The sequence below is a fragment of the Pundamilia nyererei genome, unplaced genomic scaffold (genome assembly GCF_000239375.1).
Source record: "Pundamilia nyererei isolate P.nyererei 1_Seehausen unplaced genomic scaffold, PunNye1.0 scaffold00090, whole genome shotgun sequence".
NCBI lineage: Eukaryota > Metazoa > Chordata > Actinopteri > Cichliformes > Cichlidae > Pundamilia > Pundamilia nyererei.
The window spans coordinates 1,015,208-1,028,830 of NW_005187491.1; the positions used below are offsets into that span (position 1 = coordinate 1,015,208).

Sequence of the window (13,623 nt, forward strand, 5' to 3'; positions counted from 1 at the left end):
ATTTGCCTAATAATTCTGCACTCCCTGTATAGATCGGTTGTTCAGTATTATAGCCCAATCCTCACAAAGAGCTTTGTATATCATTAGAGTGTTTAATCTAATACAGGGCATTTGTCAATTAACGATTTGATTAAATGCTTATCACATTTACACTGAGCAAGCCTATACAACTACACTTTTTATAATTAAGGTTGTAAAATGTCTATAATACTGTAAATAAGGGCAGTCACTATATATTGTTCATGTTTAGCTGATATATGGATCCATATACGTTACAGTTTGCAAACTTGTGTGCATTATTTTGGAATTTCCTTTGCACTAAATTTAATATGAGCAACAATTAATGTATGCCTCCAGCGGTTTATGATATTGTTTTGTGTATGGCAACTGATATCTCTGGAATGGAATATGCATTTACCGAAAACTATTTAACGGACTTGGAATCCAACACAAATTTTCTGTTGAAGTTAAAAGGAAAGAAAATGTTCTCTGGCAAGAACATTTCTTGCAAATGTGTGGTATGTGGTGTGTACTGTGTGGGTGGACAAATGTAGGTTACTTTGTTATGTTATACATCTGCTTCATTTTATTTTCCCTTCATTTTTATTTTATTTTCATTTTTATTTTCCTAAAAGCTTGATCAGTACGTGATCACACGATCTTCCTCTTTTCATGTCACGGTCTGCGGAGGCAGACCGTGACATGAAAATATCATGGTCGGTGACAATAAGCTGATCCATAAGCTAACATCAGAGCGACAGCAGTTTGGATTACTTCATGCTGCTACACCAGCAGCTTCTATTTGTATGTTTATTTATTTATTTTAACTTAACTGTAAACTGTGGTCAAAGTGAGCTGGCAAGAATAAAAAAGATCCAGTGCTGTCTCTCAAGAGCTCTTTCATTTTCACTCTATGTTCAATCAGCGAGCTTATATAAGAAGCTAGAAGGATGTTGGTTTGATATAACACTTGTTAGTTAAGATTTTAAGTTACATACGCTAACATAGGGTTCTTATCAACACCACGTTATGTAACTATTTCACTTCTGCTATCTCCTTTGATGTTATTCTACAGTGGATTCAATTGTTACATTTTATTTTATAAGATGGGAAAATTGAGCTTAATATTTCTTTGCACGTGAAAGATAAATTCCCATCTCTTCCTCACAGTGAGGGATATGCCAGATCTGGAATCAGAAAAAAGCAGGATCGGGTAATTCATACTTACCATGCATTGGAAAAGAGGCCATACAGAACCCCAGCCCTTTTATCCTGAGCAGTCAGTACCACTGCCTGCTTCAAGTTGTTGTACTGTTGCTGAGTGTTTCCTGCACCGCACATCACCCGTGCCTTCAAGAAGGTGGTCCAAGAGTCTGCCATCAGATTTTTGACACCCCCTTCATCAACCTTGAAATATAAATAAAGACGGTCATAACAATGTCCTGAAGGTGATTTTTTTCCTTTTTAATTTTGGTCTAAAACCAGAACAAAATTAAAGTGTCCTCTGCAAAGATATTGTCCTCTAATCCAGGCCACCAGCAATCCTTTTCTCTTCTCTCTGTCAGTTTGGGAAAGAGTAATTTTGCTTGAATATACAGGATGGTCCTGTAACCTATAGTACACAGTACACAGGTGGACACATCAAATCTAGCTTTTTAAAACTCGAACAGATTTTTTTTAACTGAATTATGTGCATTCGGCAAAGTGGGACACAAGACAGAGCCACTGAACAAGCAGTCAGCAAACACATTAATGCTGTTTATTGTAACTGAACATGCACACCAACTGATGGAGAAGGGTGGACTAGCTCTCCTAAAAGTCACCTCCACAATATTCTAAAGCTGTCTGTGGAAGGATATGACTTAATTATGAATTACTAAGCACTTGGCAGGAGTCTTTGAGCCTTTGAGTTAAAGTTTCTGCTCAGTAAAGAGAGACTGGTCAGGACTTATTATGATGTTCTAGTTTGACACACTTTCCTAACTCCTAATTGCAACGGTAATCAATGAAAGCCTCAATGTTTTTCTTTAACCATCAATAATTTCATTAAAGATTATTTATTTTGAAATTGATTTAACAATCAATTGAGTGAGTCAGTCAGGAATCACATAGGAGAGCAGAAAATTTCCAAAAACGAGCAGGATGTTTACCATGCATATTCGGCCTATGCGAGCCCTGTATGGCTCCTCGTCCACTCTGGCTGTCTTGTTGAATTCACTGAAGAAAAAGTAGATTTCCTCCTTGTATTTTTCTGAGGAGGGGATTATAGATGCTCCAGCAAACTGTGGATCTGATAATGAGCCAGATAAGCAACACTTGATTATTTTACATAATAACATATTTTATTAGTGAAAAAAAAGAATTGGGAGAATCAGTAGCTGTGTAAACGGTTAATCACAGTAGTTAGATTTCTGAGAGTGAATACACCTACATGTTTTTTCCCAAGGGAATAATAGTAGATGATTTACAGACAGAACCACCCACCATCTCCATATGCATTAGTCTAAACCTGTACGGTTTCTGCGTGACTTCCCTCCTCCTACTCACTTAACAGCCAAACGTTCTCTGTCTTCAGGAGTTTCTGGGAGCCAAACGTACGCCGTATTGAGCCGGAATGACCTTCTACCGACGACATAGCAGAATACAGACTCCCATCTGAGACGGCGAGGAAGAAAAATGGACAAGAAAATAGAGGGTGAACAGTGGGTAAAAAAAATAGAAGGCATACTGCGAGCTTGATGGATTTGTACAAGGCTCAAGGGGAGAGGAAGAGAGATTGGAGTGACACAAGAAAAAGAGTGACTGAGAAAGATACAGAGAAGAGAACATTAAACAGAAAGCAGGGGAGTCGAGAAAAAAAGAGGATCAGGGGACAAAGACAGAATTTTAAAAAAAAAAACAGGGGAGAGAAAGAAAAGCCAGAGCAAAGAAGACATCAAGCCAGAATAGCTCACTGCACTGATGAGCAGCTACCAATCACCATGTTCCTAGAAACCCCACTTAGAGCTCCGTCTCCATAGCAATGCAGAGGGGAGCATTTGAAATCATGGCACTAACATCTTAATTAGGATTGATCTTTATTTGAATGTTGCTCAGCTCAAGCAAAGGGCCGGCTCGTTGCTTCCACAATCGATCCCAATCTGAAAGAGCATCCTGCAGTGCGGCCTCTCACTGATTTGAGTGTTTCTTCAAACAACCCCTCTGAAGAGTGCGGTTTAACAAATAGTGTCTCTCATCAGGCAGTATGACCAATGAAATGTTAGTTTAATTAGAAACATCTCTATTATGTTAATGTGATCCCAAATAACCGCACAACCAGGAGCTCTATTTGTTGGGGAATGAAGCGGGGCATTTAGGTCTTGTAAATCAGTCTCATGAAACGGGTGAATTATATCACCGAAATTTGCCTTTGATTTAGGAGAAATACAAATTAAGAGCATTACAGTTCATTAGCAGATCTGCATTTTCACCAAATATGAACTGGGATTGCCACTCAAGAGGGTATGTAGAAATCCATCATCGCTGCTATGAACAGAGATGAGATAATTGGAGAAAAACAATAAATAAATAAATTCACTCACATAACAGACACTCACTGGTCTGTGGATGTTTAATTATGTGCATGATCTATTAAGGCACAGGAATACACATGAAACTCTCCATTTTCAAACAATTTTGAAACCTTTTGAGCATAGTTGGTGGTAGCAAGAAGACATGAGCTTTTCAGGGTGTCAGATGCAGCACTTTACATCAATGCTTTAGTGTTTGTGTCCTCTTTTACGTGCACCTAAATGCTATAGGTATTACTGTGTAAGTAAACTCATTAAGTGATTGATGTGGTGAATGCCATGTTCATTCAACTGCCTTCCACTAAGCGTTACTTAACTATATAAAATTGATTGAAATGACTTATGTTGCTCAACTGTGATGGATAAAAACATAGAAAAAAACATTTAACAGCTTTAAGTGCTGGAGGCATTAAATTAATAAATCATTACTTTCATTACTTCCTTTATTGATTTATCATTAATTCTTTAATTAATGGATGACATATAATCTAAGGCTGGCTAATTAGTTTTACTTTTATAACCTCAAAACCAATATACTGGCCTATGGCTCCTGTCCACATATAGCATTTTATTAATAACTGGCACATGGTGACAATGATAAATTGCACAGTAAGCTTTATATAATACATTATGTGGTTGCACAAGTGGGTCTGTACTTGTTAGATTGGAGTCATTAGAAATGAGTCATGATTTATTTTTGTTCAAAAGTGTTATGCTGAAGAAACTATTTAAAATGTGAACAATAAGGAATTAACCCAGATGGTAATTATTCATTCTTAAAGTACAATAATAGTTTCAAACCTATTTGCATTTACGTCATTTTGATGGCGCAAACTGAACAGAAGACTCGGATTTAATACAGACACCATGTGCTCTAGAAAAGTAACACATTGGCTTTTAAAATCTGCAAACACATCAGTCTTGTAAAGCACTGACTCTTTAAAACACTGTGAGGTACTTCAGATAAAAGCATTCACTCATTTGCATTACATGAATAGAGGTTGATAATAAGAGACAGATGGCTCCTGGGAGTCAGAGGCACACAAGTGTCACACTGCTGCTCCTGTCGCAAATGAGCAAAGTTAATATAAAGATTTGAAGGTGGCTTTGTTCTAAAATAAGATCTTTGGCAAAGCTGTCACTTTGCCATAGAAAGTAAGAGTCCCTCTTACAAAAATGAACCGAGTGAGATTTGAGAAAAAAAACAAAAAACAATAACATTAATTCATCATTACTATCAGTTTCTTCTTTTATTATCCCAAAAGAATGATCACTGGGGATAAGCAGTGAAGTTGCGCACGCATAGTTGTTTTAACCTTTTATTATGGTTTTTGCTGTTCTGCTCATGTTTTATGCCTTTTATTCATTTTGTTAGTTGAATTTATACCTCATGTAAGCTGGTATGTCATTTTTAAAAAAAAATAAAATTACATCTTTTATTTATTCTTCTGTACAGCACTTAGTGGTCGTGGTTGTTTTAAAGGCATTTCTAAAATCAGTTGTCAGCCACAGCCACAGCCAGGATATTCTACTTTTAAAAAACAAAACCAAACCCAAAACAACCCACAATCTCATTGTACATGTACAATGACAATAAAGGGCTATTCTATTCTATTCTATTCTATTCTATTCTATTCTCAAAACCAGAAGCCTCAAGATGCCCAAAGGCCAAATGATTAATCCCAAGGTCAACTTGTGATGTAAGCTATATCGAATTTTCATGAATAGCTGCCGGATGTCAATAATTATTAACAGGTCACATTTATTCTTCAGATCTTTATTAAAATTGGATTGTATTATCTTTAGGCCAACCCTCAGTGAAATTATAAGATGGATTCAAGATTTTCAAAGCCATTTGTTTCCTACTGCCAATGAAATTTGGCAGCAAAACTACCAGACAGAAAGTGAGATCAAATTTCAGCAACTGTTTCATGTGTTGGTACCAAACTTGGTCCACAGATGCAGCACTGTTCCCTGACATTCGAGATTTCTTGGGAAGCGCTGCAATAAACACAAAAATGCATTTTCTTTCTTATCACGTGCTTGCAGACACACGTTTAACAAGATCACATCAGTTGCCATGGTGACTGAACCCTGTTGAACCCCCTGCCCTCTTATTGCTGCTTGCAGATGAGTTTTTCTGTATTTCACTGTTGGTAACCATCACACCTGTAATCATCATTCAGTCTCATTCTGATTACAGGCTTCGCTGTAGCACAATTAATTTTAAGCTTTGATTGCTTTCATAAGATGCTAGTTTGATGTCCAGTCCTAACATCAACACTGACAGTAAAATGAATTGAACAGGATAGATTTTTTTACATAACTAAACTAAACGCCAGTATATTTGATTGACTGCCTTCAAAATTTGAAGATGTATTTTATTTTACAAATTATTTTTGTTACCTTTGCACCATTCTCAAGTCACATGCTCTTATGGGCTCAGTAATTCACAAATGTCACATGTCGTTTTGCTCTTTAAAATATAGGTGGGATTGTAGTATCATAGTAAGACACATGGAGTATATAACACCTGCGCTTCCTGTAGCCTTTGCCTATATTCTCTATGTTGATGCAGTTGAACCAAGCTCATCATAGTAAACTGTGTTAAGTGAATCCCAAGACTTTACTGTGATTTAACTAAATAAAAGACAGAACGAAATGAAGCAACAAATCCTAATTGAGGGCTAAGTTTGGATTGTGGATTTAGTTGTTAGTGTAGTTAATAGCTACCACCACTGTACTAATATTCTTATAGTTGTAAATTATATTCTTTTTGTAGCTGGTGTGGATGAGGGTCATTCTCTTCAGATCAAACCATCAAAAACTACCACAAACTCTCCTTTGGTTTGAACACTTAAGCCACATTGGACGCCAGTATGCTGTATGCTGCCTATAGCTGAGATCTATTGGGTCTACTGAGTCTGCTTTGTCAGGCATATCTTATTGCAGTGCCTTCATTTGCTAGTAGCAAAACAGTATTCTTTTCTCTCATATACACATGAACTTACACTACTGCAGGTCTTTTTTGTGTTACCTGCAGGCAAGCTGATGGCCCTATGGGAAGGGAATTGCGGTGATATGTGAGAGGCTGAAGATATCTGCCCAGCACCCTGTACATCAGTCAGCACTGTGTCATTAACCTGCAGAAAGAAGGCAAAGACAATCAAGCCCAGTAGAGGTGTAGCTTTTAAACTCTATTCATTTCATTTTGTGTCTAAATGTATTACACCCAGCACCCACTTATCTTTCTACTACAACACAGAGTTTAGAACATTTCAACTTAGCCATGGGGTAACATATTCATTACGAAGTGAAAATGCCCTCTGTGGAAAGAAAAACTCCCAGCCCTTATCTAACCAACTAAGGAAATAAGAGAGAAGATAAATAAATTCTAATTACAATTGATCCATGGATTACTTACACTCTAAGTGAAGCACTCACATCACTACAAAGGGAAGCACACGTACTTAAAGAAATCTCTTACCAGCATCCAGCACCTGGGGTTTCCAGCATTTGTCCCACATACTATGAATGTGTCATTTACTTTCTGAATGACTGTGATGAAATTATCACACTCCAGCTGTTAGAGAAAAAGGCACATGAGTGAGATAAACAGACATAGACAAAGGCAGAAAATGATTCAGAAGCAAGATGAAAATGGGAAGAAGTGCAGATAGGTAGAGGGATTACAGATTAAAATGAGAAAGGGAAAACAGAGGAGAGTATGTGAAAAAGAGATTAGAGAGAAAGGTACAGCACAAAGGGAGAAAGACAACAAAAAAACACACCAAGGGACTGAAAAAGCAAACAGGGAAAGAGCCCAATGTGGAATAGAGGGCTTGAGAGACAAAGCAAGAGCACAACACACGGCAGATTATGAGAGAAAGAGTGGATTACCAAAAGAGATTTAAGAAAAATTGGAAGCCATTCATGCGCCAAACATTTTTGGCAGACAGCACTCAAGAGGCTTAAACCTGCAGTACATCACTGCAATATTCCATATGCATGACTTATTTACTAAGCACAAAAAACAGACTCCTATCCCAAATCCACTGCTAGATGGAAGATGAAAATATATTCCTAGTATCCTCACAATTAATAGATGTTTGTTGGAATGTGCGTTTAATAAAAAATGAGATGTGTATTTTTTTCGTAAGCAATCTATCACAAATCCAAATGGGTCTCTGGAGACAGTGAAGGTGCATCGCAAAATCCAAAGACTGGGGCCAGAGCTTGTGTGAGTGTGAGTAGGTGGATATGTAGGTGGTTGGGTAGGCAATAGTGTGGGCTGACATTTATTTATTCATTTATGTTTGGTTTTCACTGAGCGTATGCAAGTTTCTATTCTTCTGAGAACTACTTTCGGCAGTGATTTTCAGTTGTTGAGGCTAAAATGCAGGAGTGAAGTCAAAGTAAGTGAGTTTAAATGTCAAGTTACATGCCTGAAATGCTATAAGCTATCTGGCGGAGGAACAAGCAAGTTTTTGTTCCTCAAGAAGCAAGCAAGAGGTACTTTTGAGTAAACTACCAACCATTCTTCACATATCAGAGTCCCCAAGCCATGCTATACTAACTGATGGGAAGTGAGTCATTTCTTCAGAACTAACAAAGCTCCTCCAGAGGCACAAACCACATCATTAAACTACTTTATGGAATGAGTGGCTGTCCTTGGGTTTGGTAGATTCAAGTTTAAAATCAGAACATTTCAACATGCAGAAAATTTCTTTGTAGCTGTCCCATTCAGAACAGTGTCAAAAAAGAGTTTTAGTTTCTTCTTGTTGTGTTCAATATGGTTTGTTTCTGTTGTTGTGTGTATTTATTGTGCATAGCTTTTGTAAAATGACTGTGCTGTAGACTGATGTTGAAGTGGACAGACTCTTTAAAACCTTCTTGGATATGCGATCAGTCTGTGAAATTACACTCAGTCTGCTACCTACGGATAACTTCATCTCACTTGTTTTTCACACACTCAGTGGTTGTGAATTACTGAAAATTTGGCCTCTTGTCCTTCATGGGACAAGGTTTTGCTGCATGACTCAGGGTATTTCATTCTCCACCATCTGTCATTATCAGACTTTCTGTAAGCTTTAGCTCTGGTTGCCCTTTCTTCTGTGCCATAACTTCAGCTACATCTTTTTGTTATCGGTTTTTGCCTTGTGATATGAAGGGTAATTTTTTGCTTTAGTAGAATTCTAGGCTGACTAAACGTTACCATCAGATACATTCAGAAGTGCATTTTTGCACAGAGTAATCACTATAGAATTTGTAATTTACCTTCTATTTATCTCATCTAGGGAAAGAATGTAAGAGGTGCTGAACCAAAGCGCTTGTTGTGATTTCTTTGGTTGCTAGCAGATTGCTGGGGTCACAAATGGTTTGCATGGAAAACACTGACTCGTCTGTAAATATTGGCCATTTATTTTCTGGGCTATAGTGAAGCTTCTTTAAGTTTCACTTACAGCTTCACTACAGAAATCAGAAGTGGAGCACATTTGCCTTCAAACTTAACAGTGTGCCTTGCCACTGCAACCAACATATTTCAAAAACTTTTTGAAGCCAGTAGATCTCTAGCTTGAGTCACACTTTTCACAGTTTCACTGGAACCTGGTGAGTAATTTGGCAGTGTTTGCAGACATGTAAACTTCTCCCATCTATAGTAAGGGCATCTGCAGCAATCTGCTACTGCACAAAGCTAGTGCAAGGACATTTTTGGTGCAACAATTTATATCTCGTTGTGACAAGTTTTAAACTAGCAACTGCCAGCAACCCCTACCAACCAATCACCAACCACTTATGGAATACACGCTTTTCCCTAGTGATTGCTTAAAGTGGGTCACTGATTGGTTTATAGGCCTGTGTGAATGGGGCTTTAGCAGTTGATTTCACAGAGACTGCCAGTTACCTCCTGCAACCAGTTGCAATGGGTTTTCACCGAGCTGGTGGGTGCCTCTCTCTAGACCTCTTTGACCGGGGCCTTAGTTATGCTACTGTAGGCTCAGGCTTCTGGTGACTTCCAGTGAATACTGAGCATTTCTTTTCCATTCCTCCTTTTCAGCATCTTAACATTTGCACACCACCACTGCATGGCAGCTTACTTCTCACCACTCACAAGTGGTTGCTCATAAGTGGTGTTGTGAATGTATACTTCATAAACACAACTGCATTGAACTGAATTCACAACTTATTTAATTATTGTTCCATAAAATATTGAATTGAGAGACTTCCTCTGTCTGCTCTGGTATTATAGTGCTTCCATGCAGCAGGAATTGAATTATTTCTTTGTACAGCACATGGACTCTTGTGGCATCATAGTCCCAAAACTATACGTTGACCTTTACATTGCCTGCATAATGAAAGCTGGTAGGTGTAGGTGGTGTAAGTATTCAACTTAAGCTTTATAATCCCCTTATTTCCTTTACTTAACAAATGCAGATTTTGACCCTCAGTATTTAATGGAACGTATTGTGTCTTATTCTCAGAGTATTTAAACTCTCAATTGAAGATTTATCTTGCCACTTTTTTGTTTTAATACTGCTTTTCTCTCATTTTCTCTGTGGAGTCACAAATTATTCAATGCAATTATCCACTGCTCACTCAGCTGCACAGTGTTTGTTTATCGAGGTGACAGTGTCTCCTGTGTAATTTTATCTCATCTGCATGGATTATCATTTTCTATGCTGTTGTTTGTTACTGCATGTTTTTACAATGCTCAATTGAATTATTTGGTGTCTTAAGTTCTTAAGATTTAACATAAGCTTTATGTGAATAATTGAATTGAAAAGTCAGACGTGAACATTCTGACATTGGACACAAACCTTGCTGCGGATGATAATAATGATGATGGTAATAAGAAAGAGGATGATATCAATTATGGATGAGGGGTGTTGCTGAAGTGATGGAGGTGCTGACGGTGAAGAGGACTTTCTACCTCGAGTGGTGCAGCCTTTGCCTTGCAGGTATCAATTGCAGTCTGATCCGATACCGCTGGGATCTGTGGGAGGAGTGATTGTTTAGTTTGTGCCAACTTACTTCAATATTCTCTGTTTCAGCATGCACTGAGCTGGCTGGAGCTTCTAAAATACAATACACACAATATTATATGACACTACGGCTTTTCAGTGCCTTCAAGAGTCACTTTATTACTTGACAGCTTCACTTTGGAGTCCTCGTCTTCCTTACCTTGCTTCCACATTTTCACAGAATATCCTTCAACAGCCCTACAGAAATGGCCATGAATTTGAAAGGAACATTCTCAGGGTAAAGTACACTGTTTTACAACAATGAAAATGTTTTAGCTCAATTCTCTGCTTTGAATTGACAAGTTGTGGACCATCTAAAACGATACCAGTGCATATTTTATATGCATTAATTTAAACAATTCACAATCGCTACACTTACTGTACATTGTAAGTCATACTAACCTTATTGGACAAATGACCAACAGTCAACTCCCGGTATGCATGGTGATTGTTGAATATTCCCTGACTAATTTGGAGTTACGCTCTACAGAAGAATCCAGGAATAGTGCGGAGGTCGACTGTGTAGTGTAATTCCTCCACTCTTACCTGGGACAGTCCTTCCACGAATGAGCAGTGTTAAGTAGCAAAATTATCCTTTTGAAAAAAATGCTTGTGCATTGTATCTGTCAAACAAGCTTTGGTTCTTCATTGCAAAGTAAATAACTGGGTTTTTTGACCTTTTACCACAAACGTCTGACTCTACAAGTGTTGAATCTCAATAAACAATCCCTCACTGTTTCATTCTGTGTCAGTGATATTAAGATTTGATGTATAATGCTCTTAGGCATTTATTTTCTTCTGTCTATACTCTTTGTCACCATTTAGTTTTCCATCCCTGTTTCCTGTTTTATTGTGTTAGGTTTTTGTCTGTGTGCATTATATTCATTTCTGCTTCCTGTGTTATTAGTCAGACTTAGTTCAGCTGTGTTCTCACCTGTTTTTTATCATCAGTGTATTTAAGCCCTCAGTTTCCCTCTGTTCATTGTCTTGTCATCGTCAATCTCTTGCGTGCTTCCAGGTCAGCTCATCTCACTCACTCACCACTCACTCACTCACTCACTCACTCACTCACTCACTCACTCACTCACTCACTCACTCACTCAGTGTCTTATGTTCTGTTTTTCTCGTGTTTGTAATAAACACCGTCCGCATCCTTCACCAGCCTGCATTTGGGTCCTCTCTTCTCTCTCTCCACACACTGACATGACAACTCCTCTAAGCTGCACTGCACGTAACTCATCCTGTCAAACTGTCACTTACTGTGAAAATAAACGTAAAAACACACCATTTCACTTGAAAGCATCTCCTAATTGCCAAATACATCACCTCTCTCTGAGTCACAACCACCAAATAAGCCTTCGATCATTCCAAAAAGTAGGACATATTTATTTTTAGCAAACTATTTGAGTTTACAGTCAATTTCAATTTGCTTGGCTAGTCAGTGTTTATGCTGTAGTGCACACAGTGTAATCTCGTGCCTACAGTATCCTCACCTTATTAGCTCAGTGAATTATGTTTTCTATCCTCATAGAAAGAAATGAATGTATGCCTGACCTAACTGCCTTGGTCTTGACTAGATTTGCTTTACTGGGCCAGCAGCAGACTAGTGATCTCTCTCTCTCTCTGCCCTCTTTGGCTCTCTGTGTCGTCCTCACAGCAGGATAGAAGCTATATTTGTTTTCATCCCACAGCTCATATCAAACAGTAAGAGGGTTAGCCATACTTTCAAAAGCAAGAGACTTTTGTGAATTAAAATGCATTTACAGGGTGTCTATTTTCAGCAGGTATAGGAATTCTGGTTACATTTAATTCCCAGTGCCAAATACAGTTCATTTTCCAAGAAACACAATAAACACATCATGTAATGCTTACTAGTACCACAAACAGATTTCTTCAACAAATCTCATATGCTACCTTATAAAATAATACCATGCAATAATGTCCACCTCCTGACAACTTTGGTAAAGCAGTTCATTAATTAGACCTTCATTCATTGCAAAAAATTGAAACCAGGGATTTTAAGAATAAATACACAGTTGTCCATTAAGAATTTATCATAAAAAAGGTCAGACACCCCTGTTTTCCACTTCTTGAGTCTTTATGCAAAGTTAAGCTCACTATCTGCTAGAGTAGATGTGTAAAGAAAATGTTCCAAAGTGACTAAACAAATTTTAATAGCTCACTCCTATTCTATCCAGAGTAGACTGGCAGGTCTGTGCTAACATTGACTTCCCTGTTCACACCTGGAGGCTGCCCACTAACTGGTGCAGAATGTCTCTCATTTTTGGCTGTGGAAAAAAAATGATTCTTCATTTGGCTTAAAGGTCTGGATAGAGGTATTTAGAATCAGTCTCCCTAATTAAATCTCTACTTAGATCAATATTCTGCTGTGAGTCATACATTTTTTAAGGACATCACGTCCAAACTCAGTTGCTGAAGTTGCTTATGAAGGTGGTGGACAGGGTCAAGGTTTGGAAGTATTTATGTGGCAGTTTGTCTTATCATTTATATTTACTTTACAGTTCCATATCTAAAATAAAATAGATAAATAAAATATACATAATAATACACCATCCTAAAAGAACCACTTTATTTAATCACCTGGGTATAAGTCAGAAAAATCAGCTAAAAGCAAACAGTACCTGCAGGTCGCGAACCCCTCTGTATGTGAACGTCAACATGTAGAGCATTGCCTTGCCGCCTACGTAAAGGGTGTCACTCCCTTCCTGGTGGTACATGCTGATATAGTTCTCTGGTCTGTTGAAATGGAACCTGGAGGGCTCTGAGGGACAAATAAAAGGGATGAGCCAACAAATGAGAGCTTTGCCAGAGTACATTGTTGTTTTTGTTATGAAAATTTATGTTTTAACATGTACAATTAAAATGCTCCCTGTGGTAATAGATAAAAAAAAAACAAAAAAACAATGACAGCAGCAAACATTTCAGTTATTAATAAAATCCGTTCCTACTGCTATAAACATGTTTGTCAAGCTTTTGAATTCTTATTACTGCTGTCCATCATTTCCTCTCCT

At 37.9% G+C, this 13,623-nt stretch overlaps 1 protein-coding gene across 1 annotated transcript in view; it reads right to left on the minus strand.

The window, feature by feature from the left end:
- The window catches only part of LOC102197406 (semaphorin-7A), a 41,616-nt gene that overhangs the window by 17,678 nt on the left and 10,315 nt on the right, over positions 1-13,623 (minus strand). Inside the window, exons 2-8 of the mRNA XM_005739194.1 lie at positions 13,234-13,373; positions 10,501-10,563; positions 7,057-7,152; positions 6,607-6,712; positions 2,548-2,655; positions 2,151-2,290; positions 1,229-1,407 (exon numbers count right to left, since the gene is read on the minus strand). Of these exons, the coding sequence (XP_005739251.1) occupies positions 1,229-1,407; positions 2,151-2,290; positions 2,548-2,655; positions 6,607-6,712; positions 7,057-7,152; positions 10,501-10,563; positions 13,234-13,373 (832 nt within the window). The remainder of the gene's footprint in view (positions 1-1,228; positions 1,408-2,150; positions 2,291-2,547; positions 2,656-6,606; positions 6,713-7,056; positions 7,153-10,500; positions 10,564-13,233; positions 13,374-13,623) is intronic.